Source organism: Macaca mulatta, chromosome 18, assembly GCF_049350105.2.
Source record: "Macaca mulatta isolate MMU2019108-1 chromosome 18, T2T-MMU8v2.0, whole genome shotgun sequence".
Classification (NCBI taxonomy): domain Eukaryota; kingdom Metazoa; phylum Chordata; class Mammalia; order Primates; family Cercopithecidae; genus Macaca; species Macaca mulatta.
Window position 1 is genome coordinate 83,622,272 of NC_133423.1, and position 26,199 is coordinate 83,648,470.

Below are 26,199 nucleotides of genomic sequence, written 5' to 3' on the forward strand. Positions count from 1 at the left end.
AATTCTTTTTTTTTTTTTTTTTTTTTTTTTTGAGACGGAGGCTCATTCTGTCGCCCAGGCTGGAGTGCAGTGGTGCGATCTTGGCTCATTGCAAGCTCTGACTCCCGGGTTCACGCCATTCTCCTGCCTCAGCCTCCCAAGTAGCTGGGACTACAGGCGCCCGCCACCGTGCCCAGCTAATTTTTTGTATTTTTAGTAGAGACGGGGTTTCACTGTGTTAGCCAGGATGGTCTTGATCTCCTGACCTCATGATCTGCCCTCCTCGGCCTCCCAAAGTGCTGGGATTACAGGCGTGAGCCACCGTACCCGGCCAAGGGTTAATAAAAGTATTTTAAAAATGTTTCTTCTGTTTTGTGGTTACTTTTGTTTTCTTAGAAAATATACTCTTCTCGGCTGGGTGCAGTGGCTCACGCCTATAATCCCAGCACTTTAGGAGGCCGAGGTGGGCGGATCACCTGAGGTCAGGAGTTTGCGACCAGCCTGACCAACATGGAGAAACCCCGTCTCTACTAAAAATACAAAACTTAGCTGGGCGTGGTGGCTCATGCCTGTAATTCCAGCTACTCAGGAGGCTGAGGCAGGAGAATCACTTGAACCCAGGGGGCAGAGGTTGCCGTGAGCTGAGATCGTGCCATTGTACTCCAGCCTAGGCAATAAGAGTAAAACTCCGTCTCAAAAAAAAAAAAAAAAAAAAAAAAAAAAAGAGAAAATATACTCTCCTCATGCCTGTAATCTCAGCACTTCGGGAGGCCAAGGCGGGTGGATCACCTGAGCTCAGGAGTTTGAGACCAGCCTGACCAACATGGTAAAACCCCTTCTCTACTAAAAATACAAAAATTACAAAAGTTAGCCAGGCATGGTAGCAGGTACCTGTAATCCCAGCTACTCTGGGGGCCGAGGCAGGAGAATCATTTGAACCCAGGAGGCAGAGGTTGCAGTGAGCCGACATCACTTCATTGCACTCCAGCCTGGGGGACAACAGCGAGACTTCATCTCAAAAAAAAAAAAAAAATACACTCTCCCTTATCTGCATCTGCTTTTATCGCTGTCTTTGCCTGACTGGATGTTTGAATTTGGGCAAGAACATAATATAATCTGTGTGCTGTTGAAGTTCCTCATCTATAAAGTGAAAACATTGAACTAGATTATATGTAAGACTCCTCCTAGCATTTTCATATGAAGGTATTATCATCTGCAGGCTTTTTTACCCCCTTTTATGATTTGTTTTTTGTAATAATCATGCACATGGTATAACTCTCAAAAGAAACAAAAGGAAGTATGTAGTGGGAGTGTCCTGCTGTTACCCCTCACCTACTCTCCCTAATGCATGCTACTACATTAGAGCCAGTCGCAGCTCATTGCCGTCTCAACCTCCTGGGCCTAAGCGATCCTCCCACCTTCGCCCCCCAGGTAGCTGGGACCACAGGCGTGCACCACAGGCTAATTTTTTTATTTTTTATTTTGTAGAGATGGGGTTTCACCATGTTGCCCACGCTGGTCTTGAACTCCTGGACTCAAGCAGTTCTTCCGCCTAGGCCTCCCAAAGTGCTGTGATTATAGGCATGAGCCACTATGTGGGCCATGATGCAGTTTTTTATTGTGGTAAAATATGTATAATGTAATATTTCTCATTTTAGCTGTTTGGTTTTCTTTTTTCCCCCCCACACAGAGTGTTGCTCTGTTGCCCAGGCTGGAGTACGGTGGTGGGATCCCGGCTCACTGCATTCTCCGCCTCTGGGGTTCAAGCGATTCTCCTACCTCAGTCTCCTGAGTAGCTGGGACTACAGGCATGTGCCACCATGCCCAGCTAATTTTTTTGTGTTTTTTGGAGAGACAGGGTTTCACCATGTTGGTCAGGCTTGTCACGAACTCCTGACCTCAAATGATCCGCCCGCCTTGGCCTCCCGAAGTGCCGGGATTACAGGCGTGAGCCACGGTGCCCGGTCCATTTTAACTATTTGTAAGTGGTATAATTCAGTAGAATTAATTACGTTCACAGTGCTGTGTACCCATCACTGTTATCTATACCCAAAACTGTTCATCATTGCCAACATAAACTCCGTATTGTTAAAGAATGCCTCCCCCTTCCTCCTCCCTCTACCCCCATTCAACTGTCTATCAATTTAACTAGGTACTGCATATAAGTGGAATCACAGTATTTGTCCATTTGTGACTGGCTTGTTTCACTAAGTAAAATGTTTTCAAGGTCTGTCCATATTGTAGCATATATTAACTTTATTCCTTTTTGTGGGTGGGTAATATTCCATTGTGTGTGTATACCACATTTTATTTATCCGTTCATTTGTAGACGGACCCTTGGGTTATTTCCGCTTCATGGCTGTCGCGAATACTGTGAGCATTGTTGTAAAGATAAACGTTTGAGACCGTGCTTTCCATTATTCTGGATATATACCTAGGAGTACAATTGCTGGCTCATACGGTAGTTCTATGTTTCACGTTTTTAGGAACTGTCCGACTTTTCCATAGCAGCTACACCATTTTACATTCCTACCAGCAATGCTCAACGGTTCCAGGTTTTCCACATCTTCATTAGCACTTGTTATTGTGCTTTTTATTGTAGCCATCCTAGTGACTGTGTTGTGACATGGTATCTCCATTGTGGTTCTGATTTGCATTTCTCTAGGAATTACTGATGTTGACCATATTTTCATGTGCTCATTGACCAATTGTATGTCTTCCTTGGGAAAATACTATCCATATCCTTTGCCCGTTTTTTAAAATGGGTTTTTTGTTGTTGTAGGAGTTCTTTATATGTTCTAGATATTAATCCCTTATCTGGTATAGGTTGAGTATTCCTTATCCATAATGCTAGGATTCAGAAATGTTTTCGATTTCAGATTTTGGAATATTTGCATTTATACTTTTACCAGTTAAGCATTTGCCTACTTATTTATTCACTTAATAGAGTTGCCCAGGCTGGTCTTGAACTCCTGGGTTCAAGCGATCCTCCACCTTGGGCCCCCCCAGAGTGCTGGGATTACAGGTGTGAGCCACCATGCCCGACTCCAATTAAGCATTCTAAATCCAAAACTTTGAGATTCATAATGCTTCAATGAGCATTTTTTTTGAGCATCATGCCAGTGCTCAAAAAGTTTTGGATTTTGGAGCATTTCAGATTTCAGATTTTTGGATTTCGTATGCACAATCTGTAAATGATTTACAAATACTTTCTCCCATTCTGTGGGTTGCCTTTTTCACTCTTGATGATTTTCTTTGATGCACAAAATATAAAAATTTTGAAGTCCAGTTTATCTATTTTTTTCTTTTGTTTCCCATGCTTTTGGTGTTATATCCAGGAAAGCATTGCCAAATCCAGTGTCAGGAAGACTTTCCCCAGCGTTTTCTTCTAAGATTGTTATAGAATCCTCAATTCAGGCTTTGTATCCCCAGTGCGGAGCTGAGACCAAATACTGAGTCACCGGTACTTGGAGATAGAGAAAGGTTTATTTGATTTGACTAAAGCAAGAAGGTGGGAGGGCAAGATCTCTTAAATCCATCTAAACAAAAGGAAGCAGTGGGTAGTTTTTAATGTGACTAGAGAGTAAGGGATGGGGAGTTTCACAGAATCTAGTGGAAAAAGTCTGTGTTTTTTTAGTCTCCGGTAATGCCTTGAGCAACCAGACATCTGGTTGTTAGCAGCTGGTAACAGTGTCCCTGAAGCCATTCATTTCTTCTGGCAACATTTTTCTTTACGTGACCCTGAAGTTATCTCTTCCTGCTTGACAAAAAAAAGCAGTACATCAACAGTTTATCATTATATTGTTTGCAACAAGGAATATTTAGCAAAAAGTGAGTGATTAACATGTGCAAGCAAGCAAGGGCCTGACAAAAATTATTTATTTCAGTCATTAAAAAATGCTAGGGTGCTGAAATCTAGTTTTCCCAGCACCATTTATTGAAAAGACCGTTCTTTCTCCTGTTGAATGCTCTTGACACCTTCGTTGAAAATTAATTGGCTATATATATGGAGGATTGCTTTCTGGGCTCTCTTGTGGACCACTGGTCTGTAGGTCTCCTTGTCCTAATAGCGCACTGTTTTAATTCCGGTAACTTTGTAGCTTGAGTGGCTACTCAGACTGTTATACAGCTCTTCTAGGGGGAGGAGTATGTCTGATTGCCTTTGCACTAGGGATTCCCTAAGCCAAACAGCTGCTTATGGGGAGGAGGGAATAGAAATTTATAGACTTGTAAAGGATTTTTTGGCATTAAGTCGGAGGTGTGTCAGTTCAGTATACTATAGGTTGGATTTGGGAGTGGTGGCATAAGAAGGACTTTTCTTCGAAATTCAAGATACTTATTTGTATTTAGTTTAGTCACCTTTCATTAATATATTAGCAGTGGCGAATCCATTTGTGTGTGCAGCAACCTTATTTCTTGCTTCCTCAGAAGAAAGAATTCTACCTAGGGGCATAAGGCAGAGTAAGAGACTAAGGTAAGTTTTAGAGCCAGAGTGGAAGTTTGTTAAAGAATTTTACAGCAGAAATGAAAGGAAGTAAAATACACTTGGAAGAGGACCAAGTGGGTGACTTGAGAGAGTCAAATGCGTGGTTTGACCTGTTGTAACTGAGCGAGTTGTGGACAAACGCCACACGGTGAGACTAATTCAGGAGTCCTTTTATTGCCGGCCACCGAGAGACGGCTAGCGCTCAAAATTCTCTAGCCCCGAAGAAGGGGCTAGATCTCTGTTTATACCATGGTCTAAATCGGGGAGGGGGAGTTTAGCTGAAGCATTTTTTACAGAAGCAGAACAGGCAAAAAGTTAAAAAATTAATTGGTTACAGAAGCAGTTACAGAAAAATAAACAGTTCCAGGCGCAGGGACTGAAACTGTCACGGAGAGATAAATGCAGGGGCTTTAAGTACCATCCAGCGAGCGCGTCCCCGGGAGCTGCTGATTGAACTTGCCTCAGTATCTTACCAGCAAGTGCGTTCCTGGAGTCCGCTTGCCCTCGCTACGCCTTTCACGGGGGGAGGTAAGGTGGGCTGCAAGTGAAGGCACTGAAATGGAGTCTGTCGGGCTCTCTCAGCTGAGAGAGGCAATCCGGTTAAAGCAGACCTTTGACTTGGGTGGTCAGCCGTTGGCGTGCTTCCCGAGGTTGCGTCTCTTCTCCTCTGATTCCCCCCTGGGGTGGGCAGTCCGCGTGTGCGGTGGCCCGCTCGTGCTTGGGAGGGCTGCGTGTGCGGTGTGTTTACCGGAGTTGTGCATATGCTCGCTTGAGGCCTTCTACCCTTACCAGAATGTTCCTAGAAGGTCGTACATCGGCTGGGTTCCGCCATTTTGCCTCTTAGTGCGCATGCGTGAGCCGCTCGTCCGCCGCCTGCGATCTCCCCAGGCGCTGCTGGTCGCCGGTGTCCGGGGTTTGTGTCTGTTCGGAGACTGCGTTCGCGGGCGTGGCTGCAGCCAGTGGTTAGTTCAGAGAGAGAGTTTAACCACGGCCTGCCCGTCACCGCATGGTTGCTTGGTGTTCCTGGTGGGGTGGGGTCCTCTGCTGCCCCGCTCCTGTCTGACGACCCACTGTAACACGTGCGTTGATTTTCTCAGCATCTGTGTTTGTATTATTCAGTGGGGTCTGTAGACAAATGTTTGCTAAGGTGTTATCTTTGAAGTGTATGTAATATCATCCTTTTAATATTGAGACTCTTGTTTTTTGAGACGGAGTCTTGCTGTGTCGCCCCGGCTGGAGTGAGTGGCGCGATCTCAGCTCACTGCAAGCTCCACCCTCTGGGTTCCCGCCATTCTCCTGCCTCAGCCTCCCGAGGAGCTGGGACCACCGGAGCTCACCACCACGCCCGCCTAATTGTTTTGTATTTTTTAGTAGAGACGGGGTTTCACAGTGTTGGCCAGGATGGTCTCGATCTCCTCACCTCGTGATCCGCCCGCCTCGGCATCCCAGAGTGCTGGGATTACAGGCGTGAGCCACCGTGCCTGGCCAATATTGAGACTCTTTAAGAAGCATTTTGGTAACCATAGACAGTAATCTGTTGATTTCTAAACTTTATTGACTTTTTTTTTTTAAACAGAGTCTCGCTCTGTCACCCAGGCTGGTGAGTGGCATGATCTCGGCTCACTGCAGCCTCCGCCTACCACATTCAAGCTATTCTACTGCCTTAGCGTCCCTAGTAGCTGGGGTTGCAGGCTCCTGCCATCACGTCTGGCTAATTTGTATATTTTTAGTAGAGATGGGGTTTCACCATGCTGGCCAGGCAGGTCTTGAGCTCCTGACCTCAAGTGATCACCCACCTTAGCCTCCCAAAGTGCTGGGATTACAGGCGTGAGCCACCGCACCTGGGCTTATTGATGTTTTTAGTAAGGTTTCATCTTATCTGTGTGCCAGAAGGTAACTTTTAAATGTGATGTTGGAATTTTACAGTGATCACAGAGCTTGCTTTCTACCATTCTTTTGGTCTCTGTTAAATGCCTTCACTTAAAAGTGCATGGTAGCTGCGTGCAGTGGCTCACACCTGTAATCCTAGCAACTCGGGAGGCTGAGGTGGGAGGATCGCTTGAGGCCAGGAGTTGGAGACCCATCTGTGCAACATAGTGAGACCCCCATCTCTAAAAAAAATAAGAAAAACTAGCTGGGCGTGATGGCAGGTGCCTGTCATCCCAGCTACTGGGAAGGCTGAGGCAAAAGGATCACTTGAGCCATGATCATGATACTGTATTCCAGCCTGGGTGACAGAGCAAGACCCCGTCCCTAAGAAAAAAAAAAAAGAATAATAGTGGTCAAAATGGGATTAACAGAAAATTACTCTTGAGAGAAGAAATTGCATGCCTTCCTTAGTGTTTTTTTTTTTGTTGGTTTGTTTGTTTTTTGAGACAGGGTCTTGCTCTGTTACCCAGTCTGGAGCACAGTGGTGCGATCTTGGCTCATTGCACCATCTGCCCCACTGGCTCAAGCAGTCCACCCACGTCAGCCTCCCGAATAGTTGGGGCCACAGGCGTGCACCACCACACCTGGCTATTTTTTTTTTTTTTTAATTTTTAGTAGAGATGGTGTCTTGCCATGTTGTCCAGGCTGGTCTTGAACTCCTGAGCTCAAGCAATCTGCCTGCCTCGGTTTCCCAAAGTTTTGGGATTACAGGTGTGAGCCATCATGCTCAACTCATTTACTGTTAAAGGATCTAATACCTGCAGCATGCTTTATATGACAAAACTGCTTGTCTGAAAATTCTAACATTTTCTGTTTTTTTGTGACCAGTCTGCTTAAGAGAGATTACTTATATAATAAAGGTAGGCTTTTGGAGGTAGACATTTTTTTTTTTCATTAAAGGGAGTAATTAATTATAGCTAGCTAATTTGTTAGTGATTCCCAGCTATATATGTGGTATTTTGCCATGTACTTGTAGGAAATTGTGGCCCAGACACATACCCAAGCTCGTATACCTAGTGAATGACAGAGGAGTTTCTGTGTGATTCCAGCGTCTGTGTGTCTTTCCCACTCTACCATGCTTGCTTTTTGTATGGAATTTAAATTGTTAATTTTTTTTTTTTTAGGTTAAAAGGACAACTCTGGTGGATAGCAGAACATCTGTTACTGATGTGAAGTTTGCTCCCAAGCACATGGGTCTTATGTTAGCAACCTGTTCGGCAGATGGTATAGTAAGAATATATGAGGCACCAGATGTTATGAATCTCAGCCAGTGGTCTTTGCAGCATGAGATCTCATGTAAGCTAAGCTGTAGTTGTATTTCTTGGAACCCTTCAAGGTAAGTTTACATGTTAAACCTCTGATAACATCCTAGTAAAATAAACTAGTAATTTTTTTTTTTTTTTTTTTTTTTTGTGAGACAGCTTCTCCCTCTGTCCCCCAGGCTGGAGTGCAGTGGCGCAGTCTCGGCTCACTGCAAGCTCCGCCTCCTGAGTTCTTGCCATTCTCCTACCTCAGCCTCCCGAGCAGCTGGGACTACAGGTGCTCGCCACCATGCCCGGTTAATTTTTTGTATTTTTAGTAGAGAAGGGGTTTCACCCTGTTAGCCAGGATGGTCTTGATCTCCTGACCTTGTGATCTGCCCGCCTCAGCCTCCCAAAGTGCTGTGATTACAGGCGTGAGCCACTGTGCCTGGCCCATAAACTAGTAATTTTTAAGGTAATAATTTGATAATTCTCTCAAAAGTGCTTTTTCTCAAGATATATAGATTATATGTTCTCCATTTTTCACCCAGGCATGTCACTTGTCCCTGTTTTCACTCAGCAGAGGGAACCAGCATTGTAAATATGTTCATGTAAACCTTTTGGATGTTTTCTATGCATATACGAATAACTAATGAAGTCATAAACAGACATATGCAAACACGCCCAAATATTTACTAGCACAGGTAGACACAAAACACACAGATGTTGAAACCCATACATTTGATTGATTGATTGATTGGTTGATTAAGACAGTGTTGCTCAGTTGCCCAGGCTGGAGTGCAGTGGCGCTGTCTTGGCTCACTGCAGCCTCCACCTCCTGAGTTCAAGCAATTCTCCTGCCTTAGCCTCCCAAGTAGCTAGAATTACAGGCATGCGCCACCACATCTACCTAATTTTGCATTTTTAGTAGAGACCATGTTTCACCATGTTGGCCAGACTGGTCACCTCAGGTGATCTGCCTACTTCAGCCTCCAAGAGTGCTGGGATTACAGGCGTGAGCCACTGCACCCAGCCAGAAACCCTTACATTTTCCTTCCTTGCAATTAGCTTTTTTCACTTAAAGATACATTGTGGGCATTTTTCTATATATTAATATATCTAGTTCTACCTCATTTCTTTTTAACTGCCATGTAAAGCATGATTGCATGTATATTACCATAGTTGCTTTTTATTAAACTATTTTTAAACAATTACAAGAATCCCTTGGTAAAGAAAAGAATTGAAATAATCTATAAGAATACAGAAAGAAAGGTAAAGTTCTTTTACCCCCTAAAAGCAAATGCTGTTATTAGTTCTGTTTTCAGACTTTAATTCTGGTAGTCACTAGTATATTTTTAAAGGATTTACTTATACCTCTGGTTCTTGCTATGTTATCTTTTTTTTTTAAATTTTTATTCTGCTATTTTTCCACATGTTCTTGCTATGTTATCATTAAACAATATCCAAACTGATAGGAAAGATGAATAGAGCACATTTATACAACTTTCCACATCCCAAGGTATGACTAGATAGATATCTTATTTGTGGTGATGTTGATAGTTGTTTGAGTTATGTTGGTAATTATTATAATTTCAAATAATATATATCTCTATACATATTTATCAATTTTTAGACTATTTACTCCCATCTCTCCTTTTTTTTTTTTTCTTGAGATGGAGTCTTGCCTTGTTGCCCAGGCTGGAGTGCAGTGGCATGATCTCTGCTCACTGCAACCTCTACCTCCTGGGTTTAAGTGATTCTCCTGTGTCAGCCTCCCAAGTAGCTGGGATTATAGGCACCTGCCACCACACCCAGCTAGATTTTTTTGTATTTTTAGTAGAGACGGAGTTTCTCCATGTTAGTCAGGCAGGTCTGGAACTCCTGACCTCAGGTGATCTGCCCGCCTTGGCCTCCCAAAGTGCTGGGATTACAGGCGTGAGCCACTGTGCCTAGCTTCTGCGCTCTTAAAAAAGAGGAAATTAGTTTATTTTGCTTCCCCCTCATATTGCCCCTTCCATTTCCTCATTTTTTTTTTTTTTTTTTTTTTTTGAGGCGGAGTCTCGCTCTGTCACCCAGGCTGGAGTGCAATGGCGTGATCTCGGCTCACTGCAACCTCCGCCTCCCGGGTTCAAGTGATTCCCCTGCCTCAGCCTCCCGAGTAGCTGGGATTACAGGCACCTGCCACCATGCCCAGCTAACTTTTTGTATTTTTTAGTAGAGAGAGGGTTTCACCGTATTAGCCAGGATGGTCTCGATCTCCTGACCTTGTGATCCGCCTGCCTGGGCCTCCCAAAGTGCTGGGATTACAGGCGTGAGACACTCAGTCCATTTCCTAATTCTTGTATTGCTTGTATACTGGCAAGATTTATAATATTTACATTCTGTAAACATTTAACACATACGTGTATTTTGTCTTTTGACTACAAATTGATTCTAAAAATTAAACAGCAGCCAGCTTTACAATCTAGATTATGTAAGTATTCATTTGAGATGCCAATATCTGTTTCATGAAAGCTTTGTTGTTCCTGTAGAATAAGCCGGTATTACTTATGATGAGTGCTCTGTTTCCTTTCTTGATTTCTTTTACTTCTGGCTTATACTTAGCTGTCACAGATTTTCTGTCACATGTTGTCTTTAGATTTTTTTTTTTTTTTTTCATTCAAGCAGTCTTCTTGGCCTGGCCTCCTAAAGTGCTGAGATTACAGGCATGAGCCACTGCACTTGGCCAGTCCTACTCGACACTCAGTGGTCCCTTTATTTTTTTTTTATTTTTTTATTTTTTTTGAGACGGAGTCTCACTCTGTCACCCAGGCTGGAGTGCGGTGGCCGGATCTCTGCTCACTGCAAGCTCTGCCTCCCGGGTTCACGCCATTCTCCTGGCTCAGCCTCCCGAGTAGCTGGGACTACAGGCGCTCGCCACCTCGCCCGGCTAGTTTTTTGTACTTTTTAGTAGAGACGGAGTTTCACCGTGTTAGCCAGGATGGTCTCGATCTCCTGACCTCGTGATCCGCCCGTCTCGGCCTCCCAAAGTGCTGGGATTACAGGCTTGAGCCACCGTGCCCGGCTCAGTGGTCCCTTTAAAAATGAGTGTTCTTGTCTCAAATTGGGGATATCTTATGATCCTTTAATAATTTCTTTTTATTCTCTCGTCTCTAGTCTGTCTTTCTGGCACTCCTATTTGATTATTCCAGGATTTACTCTCCATTTAAAAAAAATTGTTTGGAGATTTGGTACTCCATCTCCCAGATCTCCACTTTGTTCTCCAGGTGTACATTTTATCCCATCATTGAATTTTTGTGTGAATGGCAATCATCTTTAATTGTTCAGACTTTCTTTTTCTCTGGTTACTTCTTTTTTATACCAGTCAGTTTTTGTTACATGTATTACACTATTTCCCTGCGGTTCCTAGTTAAGAGTTTTTGAAATTTGCATTTGTTTGCTGAATTAGCTAATACTGGATACTAGCTCAATTATCATTTGCCCTGGCTATGTTCTATGAAGTTGCCATGAACGCTGAATTAGCTAATACTGGATACTGAATTGCTCCTAGGGGAAATACGGGCTTTCCACAAATCTCTCACTACATTTCTGTCAACTGATCAGTATATAACCTTTTTGTGTGTCTTTCTTTTTAAAGGTAACTTACATGTTGTTGATTCATTAACATCCAACTCACAGCCAACAACACAAACTACTCAGGCCTGAACAAGGCATTCTGAATACACATATTTTCTCCATAAAGCACATCCCGGCCTTCCTATGTTTAGGAACGCTAGACAGCGCTTCAGCAGCATCCACGGGATTTTAAACTGTGAAATCACTTTTAAAAAGCACAAAAATGTGAAAACCGCGCGGCGAACTGACCAGACTGTGAAAAGGACTTTCGTTTACCAGTGAGAGCCGAAGGAAGAGGCACCTCTGCTGGGAAACCGGGCATCAGGCAACTGGAGTTTTTTGCAGAGCTGCTTTGTACCTGCCAATCAATGACCATGAAAGCCTGGGCCGGGCACGGTGGCTCATGCCTGTAATCCCAGCACTTTGGGAGGCTGAGGTGGGCGGATCACTTCAAGTCAGGAGTTTGAGACCAGCCCGGCCAACATGGCAAAACACTGTTTCTACTAAAAATTCAAAAATTAGCTGGGCAGTGGTGGTGTGCGCCGGTAATCCCAGCTACTCAGGAGGCTGAGGCAGGAGAATTGCTTGAACCCTGGAGGTGAAGGTTGCAATGAGATCATGCCACTGTACTCCAGCCTGGTCAACAGAGTGTGACTCTGTCTCAAAAAAGAGAAAAAAATAATAACAAAGAAAGCCTGAGAGAATTGGGTTTTATGGTTACAAATAAATTTTAGGCCAGTTTACAAATGCAGAATCTCTAAATACTGAGGATTGGCTATATGTGTTTTCTCAAAGATCAGTTCTTTTCATGTGCCTTGGTCTTTATCTTCTGCACTGCTTGTTTTTCTTTGGTGTCCGCTGGTCTTTGCTTATTTTTATTTATGGGTGAGTGACTGTTACTGCTAGTAGAGAAAACTGATATTGGCATTTTTCTCCTGCTGAGTGCTCTATTGGGTTAACAACGTACTCTCTCCACTGGGTAGGCTGACTGCATTTTGTGGAGTGCGTGGAGTGGGTTGGCAGCGTTTCCTAAGGATGTGTGAGCCAAGAGCAGGCTGGGGCACCCTCAGACTCACAAAGCAAGAAAGATTTTCCATTGAGCACGACGAACCATTTGAACGTATTTACTTCCTCCCTGCCCCTTTCCCCGTTGGTTTTGGAGTACTCCTTTATTTCCAGCTCTTAACTTTTCTCTTTCAAGTTCTAATTGTCTCACTAAGACAGTGTTTTTTGACCAAATCACTCCATGATTGTCCATAACTCATTTCTATTCTTTGCATTTATTAATTGGATGTTGGATCTTCTGGAATTTTCTTTTTTTTCTTCTCTTTTTTTTTTTTTTGAGACGGAGTCTCGCACTGTCGCCCAGGCTGGAGTGCAGTGGCGCGATCTCAGCTCACTCCAAGCTCCGCCTCCCGGGTTCCCGCCATTCTCCTGCCTCAACCTCCTGAGTAGCTGGGACCACAGGCACCTGCCACCACGCCCAGCTAATTTTTTTATATTTTTAGTAGAGATGGGGTTTCACCACATTAGCCAGGATGGTCTCGATCCCCTGACCTCATGATCCGCCCGCCTCGGCCTCCCAAAGTGCTGGGATTACAGGCAGGAGCCACCGCGCCCGGCCAACCTTCTGTAATTTTCTAGTTACTGATGGTGATATGGGCTCTTTCTTCCTTTGTATTTTCTTTCTCAGTCTGATCTGCTTCCTGACTTCCTGGAAACCCTCCAAGTTTCTTGATTTCGGATGGCACTCTTTCTAGATTTCTAGCCCAGTATGATGATGATATTTCATCATTTCAGTGGGGTTTAGGAGGGAGGCAGAGATCCAGGTGATCTGTCTACACTATTCAGTCAGAAAGCTGGATGGTTTTTCTCACTGTTTAGCTGTGAATCATACTTAGAAAGTGGTTTAAATGTGAATATCTTATATCTGGTTGTACAGTTTAGGTAATCCTCAATTCAAGTTGCTGTCTGGACATTTCGTGACTGGATTTAAAAATATTTTTAAGGCCGGGCACAGTGGCTCATGCCTGTAATTCCAGCACTTTGGGAGGCTGAGGTGGGCAGATCACCTGAAGTTGGGAGTTGGAGACCAGTCTGTCCAACATGGAGAAAACCCCTCTCTACTAAAAATACAAAATTAGCTGGATTTGGTGGCACATGCCTGTAATGCTAGCTACTCGGGAGGCTGAGGCAGGAGAATCATTGAACCTGGGAGGTGGAAGTTGTGAAATCGCAACATTGCACTCCAGCCTGGGCAACAAGAGCAAAACTCTGTCCCCCCACCCCCTGCCCCCACGCCAAGAAAAAAAAAAGAACAAACAAATAATTTTTTAAATCTTACATTATTTAACTGGGTGTGGTGGTGCACGCCTGTAGTCTCAGCTACTTGGGAGGAGGATTGCTTGAGCTCAGGAGTTCAAGTCCAGCCTGGGCAACATAGTGAGACTCCAATCTCAATTTAAAAAAAAAAAAATCTTGGCTGGGCGTGGTGGCTTACGCCTGTAATTCCAGTACTTTGGGAGGCCGAGGTGGGCAGATCACGAGGTCAGGAGATCGAGACCATCCTGGCCAATGTGGTGAAACCCCATTTTTACTAAAAATACAAAAATTAGCTGGGTGTGGTGGTGTGTGCCTGTAATCCCAGCCACTTGGGAGGCAGAGGCACGAGAATCGCTTGAACCCAGGAGGCGGAGGAGGTTGCAGTGAACCGAGATCGTGCCACTGCACTCTAGCCTGGCTACAGAGTAAGACTCTTGTCTCAAAAAAAAAAAAAAAAAAAGCCCCACAAAACTGACGTTTTTAGTAATTTAGAATATGTTACTATAAATGTACTTTTGGTCCTCATTCACACTATTAATGTTATAAAAACAAAACTAAATACTTGTAGAACACTGAAAAAGGAAGTTTGTGGCCGGGTGTGGTGGTTCATGCCTGTAATCCCAGCTACTCAGGAGGCTGAGGCAGGAGAATCACTTGAACCCAGGAGGTGGAGGTTGCAGTGATCAGAGATCTTGCCGCTGCACTCCAGCCTGGGTGACAGAGTGGTGCTCTGTCTCAAACAGGAAAAAAAAAGCAAAAGGAAGTTTGTGAGATACAGAAATTTGCTGTGGAATTTACGTCTATTTGAATGGCCAAAAATTTTTATAAATAACTCATAATTTTATTTTATTACTGCAGCATTTTGTAGTTTGCCTGGTAATTTTCTTAATTAGATAATTTGATCTAATTACCTGAAGCTTTAGTAATAAAGAACTAAAATTTTTTATCAGTTACCACATTTTGTTTTTAGCTGTAAGAGGTCAGTAGTTCACAATATTGAGGCTAAAGATTAAGCAAGGGTGCCAGGTTCACAGAGATGTTAATCTGGATGAGGGAGGCAAAGGAAATTATATTCATTAGGCATAGAAATTAAAAAGTCATTCAACTGTTGGTTCAGGAGAGCCATTCTTTCATTGCTTATCTTTTGCTCTTTCAAAATGAGGTTGACCACAAATGAGTCTGGGGGAAAATGATGTGGAATCATGACTTCTGCAGGGGTGGGCTTTTCCGCTTTTCCTGTGTCCATCTGCTGTTTTTTTTTCTGAAAGAGGCTCTCGCTCTGTTGCCCAGGCTAGAGTGCAGTGACACGATCGTAGCTCACTGCAGCCTCCCACTCCCAGGCTCCAGCGATCCTCCTGCCTCAGCTCCTAAGTAGCTAAGACAAACGGTACACGCCACCGCAACAGGCTAATTAAAAACTTTTTGTTTGTAGAGATAGGGTCTCATGATGTTGCCCAGGCTCTTCTTGAACTTCTGGCCTCAAATGATCCTCTTGTCTCAGCCTCTCAAAATGCTGGGATCACCGGCGTGAGCCACCCTGCCTGCGTGTTTCTTCTTTTTGTCAAAGCACTTACAATCTTTTTGTCATGAAGTTAGTCACAGTAGGGTTACTTTTTGTTTCATAGTTAATGAACGAAAATTTCAGGAGGAAAAATTACTAAGACCTCTTAAGTATTTTTTAGAAATATGTTGAATGCTTGAAAGCTTTCTTTCAGGCAAAGAGCTCCTTTCTGTCTGAGCCGTAAGAACATGCTAAAACCAGTTCATCAGGATGGAATCCTCAGCTCCCATGTGTGGCATTCTCAGGTGCACACACTGGCAGTGTGGCCATGTCAGCAGTGTGGCAGAGACCTACATGTCACTAGTAGTGACAGGCTGACTGTAAGCTGGGTGTCTGCTTGCCTCCAGTGTGTTCATTCTCTGACGTGTGTATTTCTTTTGTTTCTAGCTCTCGAGCTCATTCCCCCATGATCGCTGTAGGAAGTGATGACAGTAGCCCCAACGCAATGGCCAAGGTTCAGATTTTTGAATATAATGAAAACACCAGGTCAGTCCTGCTTTGGTTTTAATAATTGTTCAGAATTGCATTTCAGTTTTTTAATATGTTATTTCTTTATTCATTTACAGAATTATATATCATTTGTCATATGTTTTCTGATTTACTATAATATCCCAAGTTCTGTGCTAGGCTGGGATAGTACAGGCATGAGTGATAAAGAGGAGAAGGTAGACCAGCCTGGCCAATACGGTGAAACCCCATGTCTACTAAAAATACAAAAAATTAGCTGGGTGTGGTGGCAGGTGCCTGTAATCCCAGCTACTCAGGAGGCTGAGGCAGGAGAATCACTTGCCCCTGGGAGGCAGAAGCTGCAGTGAACTGAGATCGTGCTGTTGCACTCCAGCCTGGGCAACAAGAGCAAAACTCTGCCTCAAAAAAAAAAAAAAAAAAAAAAGAGGGGAAGGTAATTGATCTCCCAGTACTTACCATCTTGCAGTGAAACAATCGTAGTAAAAAACAGTGATGAATTTTATGAAGTGGAAGAATCAGGGTGCTAAAGAGCTTACACCTGGGGAACCTAATCTGGTTTAGGGACTAGGAAGGTTCGCCTAGAAGATGACCGATAGGATGAGTAGAAGTTAGCCAGACAGAGGACAGAAGCACTCCTGGTGGAGAAAACTGCATGTGGTAAGGCCCGTGAGCAACAGAGAGGGAGTATATTTATACTGTGGTTGGAACATACTGGGCAAAAGTGAGTGTGGAGAGAAATAGGCAAGACGTGTATCTATAAGAAGTAGTGTCTAGTGTTTCAGTTTTATCTTACAGGTAATGTGAATAGGGAATAATGGGATCAGATGGATCTTCCATAGATGTGACAAGTGTGTTGGAGGGAAACATGGTGGGTTCAGGGCTTGGATGCTGTGAAGACAGTCCAGGTGGGGGAGTATGTGGCTTTGGGATAGTAGTAGCAGTGGCGTGGAGGTAAGTGGACAACTTGAGAATAATTGAGAAGTGGAATCAATAGGATCTGGTGATTGATTGGATGTGAGAATTGAAGGAGAAGGAAGCAAGTGTTAAAATGTTTATTTCTAAGGTTCTGGCCTAAGAGTTCAGTGTGTAATTTCAATGTGTGTAATTTCTTGAGATAAGGAACTCTGGGAACAAGGCAGATTTGGGTAGAGTGTAGCAGCATGTGAAGGTAAGTTAATTTTGGTCATGCTGAGATACGAGTGTCTGCAAAGCTTTTGAGAGCCAAAAGCACTGTCTCAGAGGCACACTACTCAGTCTTACGGGAGAAGAGAGCACCTGTCACGTGATCAGATGGGTTTCCCAGGTACTAGACAAAATTCTTGGGTCTAATAGTCAGATCTTAGGCAGGGCCAGCATTAGAGAAGGAACTAGTGTTACTCCCGTGGACTCTGCAATTCCAAATGTTACCATCTGAGTTGCCAAGGAGATCTTATACCTTCTGCCTTCCTAGATTTTTGATGTCTGCAGAGAGGCTTGGTCTTCAACAGTGCTGTCCAGCAGAACGTGCTGCTGTGATGGGAAATGGTCTTAGAGATTTTCATGGTTTTTTAAGCTGTGAAAGCTATAAGCCCTATTAATAGCACATTTTATAGAGGCTTCATGAAGTGTTGGGCTTGTTAAGTAAATTTCAGCCTCAGCTGAGCAGAATGAATATGTAGACATAAGCCCGAAACTTAAAAGGTGTATCATTGGCCAGGGGAGGTGACTCATGCCTGTAGTCCCAGCACTTTGGGAGGCCGAGGTGGCTGGGTCGTTTGAGTCTAGGAATTCAAGACCAGCCTGGACAACATGGTGAAACCCTTTTGCTACAAAAAGTACAAAAACTAGCTGTGGGGATGGTGGCGCACGCCTGTAGTTCCAGCTACTTGGGAGGCTGAGGTGGGAGGATCACCTGAGCCTGGGAGGTCAAGGCTGCGGTAGGTCAAAATTGCACCACTTCACTCCAGCAGTGTCAAAAAAAAAATTCTAAAACATAGGAAAAGAAAATGTATTTCGTAAATAAGATTGGAGTAAAAAGATAAATAACTTGCAGTTAGTTCTGAAAGAAAATACAGGGAAATAGAAATTACCTAATTTTTTTTTTTTTTTTTTTTTTTTTTTGAGATAGAATCTCAGTCTGTCGCCCAGGCTGGAGTGCAGTGGCACAATCTTGGCTCACTGCAACCTCTGCCTCCTGGGTTCAAGTGATTCTCTGCCTCAGCCTCCCGAGTAGCTGGGACCACAGGCGCCCGCCACCACGCCCAGGTAATTTTTGTATTTTTAGTAGAGATGGGGTTTCACCATGTTGGCCAGGATGGTCTCGATCTCGTGACCTTGTGATCCGCCCACCTCAGCCTTCCAAAGTGCTGGGATTACAGGTGTGAGCCACCGCGCCCGGCCTGTTTATCTTTTTCTAAGTAGTATCACCATTTAGTAGACAGGAGACATTTGCCAAATTAGCCAATGTTCGATATACTTATTTGTATTTGTAAGTGAAAATACTAAAACAGATCTAGCATTGATAGTGATAATAGAAGTGCCATGTGTTTTTATAGGTTACAGGGCATTTTTATATGTATTATGAAGTTTGAATCCTACCCATCACCTTGTAAGTAGGGGAGACAGATTTTCATTAACACTATTTTACAAATGAGGAAACCGAGACCAACAGAGTGAATGGCTAGTCTAAGGTCCAGAGTCAGGACCAGAAACAAAGTCTTTTTTGTTCATTCCTTTCATATACACTCTCATTGAGGATCTTATTTGGCTCCTCCTGATAGGAGAAGCTTTAGATAACCTTAATTTTTATTTTTATTTTTTTTTGAGGCGAAGTTTCGCTCTTGTTGCCCAGGCTGCAGTGCAATGGCACGATCTTGGCTCACCGTAACCTCCGCCGCCCCAGTTCAAGCGATTCTCCTGCCTCAGCCTCCCGAGTAGTTGGGATCACAGGCGTGCGCCACCACACCCAGCTATTTTTGTATTTTTAGTGGAGACGCGGTTTCTCCGTGTTGGTCAGACTGGTCTTGAACTCCCACCCTCAGGTGATCCTCCTGCCTCTGTCTCCCAGAGTGTTGGGATTACAGGCATGAGCCACTGTGCCCGACCACCTTAATTAATTACAATATATAGCTTGCCTCAGGTAAGAAAAAAAATCTCACTTTTTCAACATTTCATAAGCAGCAGGGACTGTATTAAGAGCTGAAGGAGCTCACAGCACCTAGGATATGGACGAGGATGGTGACCTGCTAGAGATGGCAGCACATACCTGACTGGCAGGGCAGGAAGTGTCAGGTGGGAGCTGGTGATGTTTGAGATTAGTCGAAAGACAGAGGGTGTTCTGCAGGCAGAGAGGAGGCAGGAACAAAGACAAGGGCACGGGGTTGGGCCTGGTGAGGTGGTGGCGGGGGAGGCTAAGGCAGGGGAGAGGCAGGGGAGGGGCAGGGGAGAGGCAGGGGAGGGGCAGGGGAGGGGCAGGGGAGGGGCAGGCCAGCAGGGCAGGCAGATTTTGGGGAGTGCTGCTTGCCAATCTGGTTTCCATCGTGGCAGCATTTGGACTTTCGCAGGGTCCAGTAGAGTTACCAGGTTGTATTTACCTTTTAGGGAGTTGACTTTGGCAGCCGTGTGGACGGGGAGCAGGGACTCAGGGGGGAGCAGGGACTCAGGGGGGAGCAGGGACTCGGGTGAGCAGGGACTTGGTGGGGAGCAGGGACTCGGGGGGGAGCAGGGACTCGGGGGGAGCAGGGACTCGGGGGGGAGCAGGGACTCGGGGGAGCAGGGACTCGGTGGGGAGCAGGGACTCGGTGGGGAGCAGGGACTCGGGGGAGCAGGGACTCAGAGGGGAGCAGGGACTCGGGGGAGCAGGGACTCGGGGGAGCAGGGACTCGGTGGAGCAGGGACTCGGTGGGGAGCAGGGACTCGGTGGGGAGCAGGGACTCGGTGGGGAGCAGGGACTCAGAGGGGAGCAGGGACTCGGTGGGGAGCAGGGACTCGGGGGCGAGCAGGGACTCGGAGCAGGGACTCGGGGGAGCAGGGACTCGGGGGAGCAGGGACTCGGGGGGAAGCAGGGACTCGGAGCAGGGACTCGGGGGAGCAGGGACTCAGGGAGGATCAGGGACTCAGGGGGGAGCAGGGACGCAGGGATGAACGCAGTAGCCCACGGTGGTGTGGAATGTGGACGTGCACTGTCCGTGGGATGAAGAGGGACCAGGGAGACTTGTCTAGGAGGCACCAGCTGTAGGTCACGTGAGTCTTGGTTTCTGACCTGGCCGATGGTGGTACCACTCGTTGAGATGGGGAGTGAATGTGGTCAGCACAGTTTATTTCAGACATACGTTTGAGGTGCTTTTGGAACATCCAGGTTGGAATGTGTAAAGGCGGATGGGTAGAATAGCTGAGATTAGTTGTCTGTTGCTGCACGACGGCATTATCACCCAGTGGCTGAAACAGTAGATTCGGTATTTCAGTGTCTGTGGGTCGAGAGTCAGGCCAGACTGGAAAAGAGTCCACTTCGGCGCTCACCTGGTTGTTGGCAGCACTTGTATTCCTGCCACAAGACCCTCCCTGTGTCCTCACAGCGTGGCAGCTGCTTCTGCAAGGCCAGAAAGCGGGAGAGTCTTCTCATAAGGCAGGCGTCACAGGCTTGTGCCTTGCAGTCACACAAGTGTTGTCCCACCACCTTGCCATGTTCCTTCCCCTGGGTAGAGAACAAACCATGGGCCGCACTCACACTCATGGAGAGGAGCCTTTACAAGGGCGTGACCACCAGGAGGTGCGGGTCATGGGAGCTCTTAGAATCTCTCTGCCACAGTACTGGTGTTACTCCCACTTTATGGAGAACTTCTTGCTGAAGGTCAAGTTACAGCCTGGATTCAAATACGTTTTGGCTGCAACATGTGTGCTCTTAGCTCCCTCTGTCCTGTTTCTGGCCTTTGGTAGAAGGTCCTGAATTGCAGGGGATAGATTTAGGAATTACTGGTTTATAGGTACTGAAACCATGAGTGTAGAAACTTCAGTGTCTGTGTGAATCATCTGGGGATCTTATTAAAATGCGTATTCTGGCCGGCCGCAGTGGCTCACGCCTGTAATCCCAGCACTTTGGGAGGCCGAGGCAGGTGGATCATGAGGTCAGGAGATTGAAACCTGGCTAACATGGTAAAACCCTGTCTCTACTAAAAAATACAAAAAAAAAAAAAAATTAGCCGGGTGTGGTTGCGGGCGCCTGTAGTCCCAGCTACTTGAGAGGCTGAGGCAGGAGAATAGCGTGGACCTGGGAGGTGGAGCTTGCAGTGAGCTGAGATCCGGCCACTGCACTCCAGCCTGGGCGACAGAGTGAGACTCTGTCTCAAAAAAGAAAAAAAAAATGCATGTTCTGCTTGTGTAGGCCCCGGGAAGGGGCTGAGATTCTGGATGTCCCAGAAGTTTCCAGGCGACTGCAGACCACACAGTAGAAGAAGGATGTGGATGAGATTGCTTAGGGTGATTGGATGGGTGAGAAAGGTCAAGGAGAGAACCTTGAGGTGTGTACCAGCTTGGTAGATATTTTAGGAAGAATGTTGGGGTGAGAAGAAGGTCAAGCACAAAACGCTGGAAGCGCCACTATTTTAGAAGAAGGTAGTGGAAAGGTGGGATGGGGAGATCTCTCCACCCAGTCTCCTGCACTCAGGGTTTCGTGCTGCGGTTCTGTCCGGGATATTCAATCTTAGAAGAACCTAGTAGAAAACTCTGATCTACCACTGCCTTCATTATCTCTTATTCTGTGTTTCTACGTAAAGAAATAGAATTGCAAAGATGAAATAGCCTTTGCATAGTTTCCTTTTGTTATCACCTAACTCAATTCCTGCTGGGCGCAGTGGCTCACGCCTGTAATCCCAGCACTTTGGGAGGCAGAGGCAGGTGGATCACCTGAGGTCAGGAGTTCGAGACCAGCCTGATCAACATGGTGAAACCCCGTCTCTACTAAAAATACAAAATTAGCCGGGCGTAGTGGTGCACACATGTAATCCCAGCTACTCAGGTGGCTGAGGCAGGAGAATCACTTGAACCCAGGAGGCGGAGGTTTCAGTGAGCCGAGATCGCACCATTGCACTCCAGCACAAGAGCGAAACTCTGTCTCAAAAAAAACGGAAAACCTAAAAAACCTCAATTCCTGTTACCAGCTTTACTTTTTTATTTACACTGAAATACTTAGGCAATGCATTACTCTTTTCCTAAGAAAGGTGTCAGTGGCTAATAAATCAAGACCTTATTCCTTTTTTTTTTTAAATGAGTATTTTAATTCAGTTTCAAAAAATGGTACATGACTTTGATGAGAAAGTATAAAATTAAGAAGCTGTTCTGGAAATCCAAGAAAAAGAAATAACAATATGTTCAGTGATAATTTTCTGGATTTTCTTCTTGTGTCAAAAGCTATATATTTTCTCCTCACAAGCAGCTGCTCCAAGAACTAAGTAGCCCTCTTTATCTCCCTCTAGCTGGGACAGACTAATTCCCCTCCCACCACTTCTCTTCTTTCATTAACACTGCGTAGGTGTTAATGGCCTGGGCTCTCAGCAAAGACCAGAATTGTCCTTTAAGCCAGCAGCCCACAGGCAGTGGCACCCAAAGCCTCATCCCCCATCCCCAGGGCAGAAGCCACAGAGCTGGCATTGTTTCCACTGTTTCAGAAGAAGGAGCCAAGAGCTGACCCTCAGCACAAATCAAAGCCCAGTATGGAGAGAGAATAACTGCTGCTAGGCCGAGAGTAGGCAAGCTGTGGGCAAAAAAGGGGAGTTTTTGCAGCCACCCCATTTTTAGAAACAAGGGGAAAACTAGACCCTTTTCCACGATTATAATCTACAAGGTAGTCTACTGCTCCGCGGGGATCTGAAAGTACAAAAGGATCTAAACAAATAAGGAGAACTTTTCCCAGGCTGGAGATAGGAATGACAAACAGAAAGATGGGTGAATGTAACGTGTAGGAAGATGATGCTGGGAACCTCCGTTCTTCACATGGCTGCCAGCCCCATAGAGGACAACACAGTAAGAACCAGGACAGCCACTCCAGACTGGTATACGTGGGGAATCTTGAGGCCTTTTCCTAGGTCCCACATCAAGTGTCGGATCCCATTCCAGGTGTGATACGTGAGAGGGAAGACGAGTGCAGACTTAGCTGTGTGGATCAGTGCTGGCCCCAGACACAGGGACTTCACGAGTTCCAAATAAGACTCAAAGTTCCCGGGGAGTAACAGGGCCGGCGTGCCAAAAAGAGAGACTCCTGCACTGAAAGCAATACCAGTGCCGCGGCAGCAGATGGACATCACCACGGGAAGAGACCAGCTGTAGATAGTGATGTGGGGAGACACAGGACGGTGTGAACCTATATTATTATTCCAGAACCGCTCTTATCTCTTCTTTTGCCGTGGTTCCCACGGGAACAGCATTTCTGATACAGAGCTGAGGGCCAAAGTGGGCTTGGAGGTAATGACAACCAACACGTCTCAGCAAGAGTGCAGCCATCTCGGGTTTCTTTTTTTTTTTTTTGCAACAGAGCCTCACTCTGTTGCCCAGGCTGGAGTGCAGTGGTGTAATCTCAGCTCACTGCAATCTCTGCCTCCTGGGCTCAAGCCATCCTCCCACCTCAGCCTCCTAAGCAGCTGGGACTACGGGTGTGCACCACCACGCCCAGCTATTTTTGTGTTTTGTGTAGAGGTGGGGTCTTGCTGTGTTGCCCAGGCTGGTCTTGAACTACTGGGTTGAAGCATTTCTTCCACTTCAGCCTCCCAAAATGCTGGGATTACAGGTGTGAGCCACTGTGGCCAGCCAAGACCTTATTCTAGTTAAATTTTTATTAAACCATTTCAAGCTCAGTGTACATTATCAGAGGAGGAAACATGGGAGGTTGTATTAATTTCCTAGGGCTACCATAACAAATTACCACAAATCAGGTGTCTTAACACAGAATGTATTCCCTCAGTTCTGGAGGCCGGAAGTCTGAAATCGAGGTGTCGGCGGGGCTGTGCTTCCTCTGGAATCCTTCCTGGTCTAGTCCAGCTCCTGCTGGCTCCAGTTCTTTGCCTTGTGGCAGCAAGACTCCAATCTCTGCCTCTGTGTTCACATGGCCGCCTCCTCTGTGTCTCTACGTCTCTCCTCTTCTTTTTTAAGGATACTTACTGCACATTGGATTTAGGACCCACCCTAAATCTAGGATGTCATTCTGAGGTCCTTAATTACGTTTTCAAAGACCTTTTTTGAATAAGGTTACGTTCACAGGTTCTGGGGGTCAGGACCACTGTTGAGCCCACTACAGAGGTGAGCGCTACATGACTGTGAGCAGTATGAAAAAGGTGCGATGCAGTGATGTGTGCATCTTTGTACATTTTATTTCTAAAATGTTTAAATTGTTTGTTTTTCCATTAGGAAATATGCAAAAGCTGAAACTCTTATGACAGTCACTGATCCCGTTCATGATATTGCATTCGCTCCAAACTTGGGAAGATCTTTCCATATTCTAGCAATAGCAACCAAAGATGTGAGAATTTTTACATTAAAACCTGTGAGGTGAGTTTTCGAAGCATTTATGAATTTGAAAATACTCTTGCCTCCTGATTACCTTTGTTTGTGGAGGAGAGAGTAGAGGTAACTATGATTTGGTTTATATTTCTGCTCTGGAAGTTTTACTTAAAAATGTAAACTCTGAAATATTTTTAAAAAATGGTCTTTTACAATTACTTTTAAATTAATGTCATTTTTGAAGAATGGATTATTGAATGAACATTTTATATATAAATATATGTCTTTTTGGAAAGAGGAATTGAGTAAAGAGTAGATTTATATTCTCTTAATTGTGCTTTATTTAGGCTAATACTAACAATTCTCCCAATATAACTGATATTCTATAAATATTTAATGACAAGTGGCAGTCTATTTAGGGAAAACTAAATTAGTATTGATACAGTCTTGTGAATAACATATTTAACTTTAATTTTGAATTGTGAATTCCAGTTCTTTTCTTTCTGTTCTTTCATTCTTTCCTACTTGCTGCCCTGCCCTTTTTTTTTTTTTTTTTTTTTTTTGAGGCAAGATCTCGCTTCATTGCCCAGGCTGGAGGGCAGTGACATGATCTTGGCTCAGTGCAACCTCTACCTGCCAGGTTCAAGCAATTCTTATGCCTCAGCCTCCTGAGTAGCTGGGACTACAGGTGCCCGCCACCACGCCTGGCTAATTTTTTATTTTGTATTTTTAGTAGGGACGGGGTTTCGCCATGTTGGCCAGGCTGATCTTGAACTCCTGTCCTCAAGTGATCTGTCCATCTTGGCCTCCCAAAGTGCTGGGATTACAGGTGTGAGCCACTGCACTTGGCCTTGCCCTGCCTTTTAAAATTAATTATTGTCATCTGTTTTATTCCTCGGCCTTGTGTGGGAGAATAAAATCATCCTGTTTTGTTGTTTCTTTCTTCCATGAAACAGTCACTGAATATCGTTTATGTGCTGGGATCACTCCAGGCCTTGGCGAGTTAAATGGAAATGACATTGGCCCAGCTCAAGGGCCAAGGGTGGGGTTTATGCAGATGAGTACATTATTATAAAGTGATGTGGTGGTGAGACCACTTGTACTAATTTAGAATTTTATATGTGTGTGTGTGTGTATTTTAAAACTTTGCTTAGAATGCCTCAGAAAATGTTTTTTATTAACAGGAAAGAACTGACTTCCTCTGGTGGGCCAACAAAGTTTGAAATCCATATAGTGGCTCAGTTTGATAATCATAATTCTCAGGTCTGGCGAGTGAGTTGGAATATAACAGGAACAGTGCTAGCATCTTCAGGAGATGATGGCTGTGTAAGATTGTGGAAAGGTAAGATTTCAGTGGAGGGGTAATTGTTGGTTTATATTTCTGCTCTGGAGTTTTTACTTAAAAATGTAAACTCTGAAATATTTTTTAAAAATGGTCTTTTACGGTTACTTTTAATGTCATATTAATTTATGTTATTTCGAACATCAGTTTACCTAGTTCATAGCAGTTAATCACTGAATTGTTTTTCAAGTTATATGGAACAGAGCAACTTTTAAAACTAAAGTAATTACTACAGAATATGCAGTATCTCCAGTAAAAAGATACCAGTTGTCATATATGTACCTTACTTGACTGCTCTACAGACTCAGGCTAGGACTATAGTCGCTCTTATTTTATCAAATAGATTACTTTAGACAATCAGTCCTTAATAGGAGAAAATCCAGTATCTTCCCTGCTTTGTGCAAACGTTAAGAGCCTTGGGGCCCTGATTGTAAGCTTTTTATAAGTGCCAGGCTGAGTGAGAAGGTCTGGACAGTTGACACTGACTGTGGTCTCTGTAGCGTGGTTCTGCACTGCTTTTTGGATGATTATCTGTTGGGCAGAGATTTCTGTGATTTGTGCACCACCATAATGAATGGTGTCCCATACTTAGCATTCAAAATTATAGCTGTCTTAGTTTATTTACTCTTTAGCAGTTACTGTTTCCCAAAGTGCAGTTTGGGTAAGCTTGAGGGCCTCCCATGTTCGATTTTGGGCTTTGGCAAAACCAGCTCAGACCTTCCTTTCTTCAGTGTAATTTGATTTCAAGGGCTTTGTTGTCCTTTTCTGCCTCTGGGCTTTAGTCTGGACC

General features: G+C 44.8%; 2 protein-coding genes and 2 long non-coding RNA genes across 10 annotated transcripts in view; 2 read left to right on the forward strand and 2 right to left on the reverse strand.

Moving 5' to 3' along the window:
• SEH1L (SEH1 like nucleoporin) overlaps positions 1-26,199 on the forward strand; it is a 38,282-nt gene that overhangs the window by 8,054 nt on the left and 4,029 nt on the right. For 2 of the 4 annotated variants that reach the window (XM_028837897.2, XM_028837895.2), the window contains exons 4-7: positions 7,519-7,730; positions 15,521-15,619; positions 23,975-24,115; positions 25,252-25,409. In XM_028837897.2, coding sequence (XP_028693730.1) covers positions 7,519-7,730; positions 15,521-15,619; positions 23,975-24,115; positions 25,252-25,409 — 610 coding nt within the window. The remainder of the gene's footprint in view (positions 1-7,518; positions 7,731-15,520; positions 15,620-23,974; positions 24,116-25,251; positions 25,410-26,199) is intronic. The other 2 variants (XM_077975392.1, XM_028837896.2) reach the window with 1 other exon arrangement.
• On the reverse strand, positions 1,572-5,256 carry LOC114673721 (uncharacterized). 2 transcript variants are annotated; one of them, XR_003724522.2, is made up of 3 exons: positions 4,939-5,072; positions 4,339-4,422; positions 3,724-3,739 (listed from the first exon to the last, which is right to left on the reverse strand). It is a non-coding gene; the product is annotated as an uncharacterized LOC114673721 (long non-coding RNA). The 2 variants fall into 2 exon arrangements; XR_013408426.1 differs by lacking the exon at positions 4,339-4,422 and having other exon boundaries at positions 1,572-3,736; positions 4,939-5,256.
• On the forward strand, positions 9,660-13,576 carry LOC144336553 (uncharacterized). The gene is made up of 2 exons (XR_013408439.1): positions 9,660-9,946; positions 12,853-13,576. It is a non-coding gene; the product is annotated as an uncharacterized LOC144336553 (long non-coding RNA).
• Positions 22,407-23,207, reverse strand: LOC114673720 (succinate dehydrogenase cytochrome b560 subunit, mitochondrial-like). 3 transcript variants are annotated; one of them, XM_077975404.1, is made up of 3 exons: positions 22,998-23,207; positions 22,835-22,894; positions 22,407-22,670 (listed from the first exon to the last, which is right to left on the reverse strand). In XM_077975404.1, the coding sequence occupies exons 1-3, from the start codon at positions 23,072-23,074 to the stop codon at positions 22,460-22,462; spliced, it is 348 nt and encodes a 115-aa protein (XP_077831530.1). In that variant the 5' UTR covers positions 23,075-23,207; the 3' UTR covers positions 22,407-22,459. The 3 variants fall into 3 exon arrangements, with proteins under 3 accessions (XP_077831530.1, XP_077831529.1, XP_077831528.1); XM_077975403.1 differs by having other exon boundaries at positions 22,425-22,891; XM_077975402.1 differs by having other exon boundaries at positions 22,425-22,894.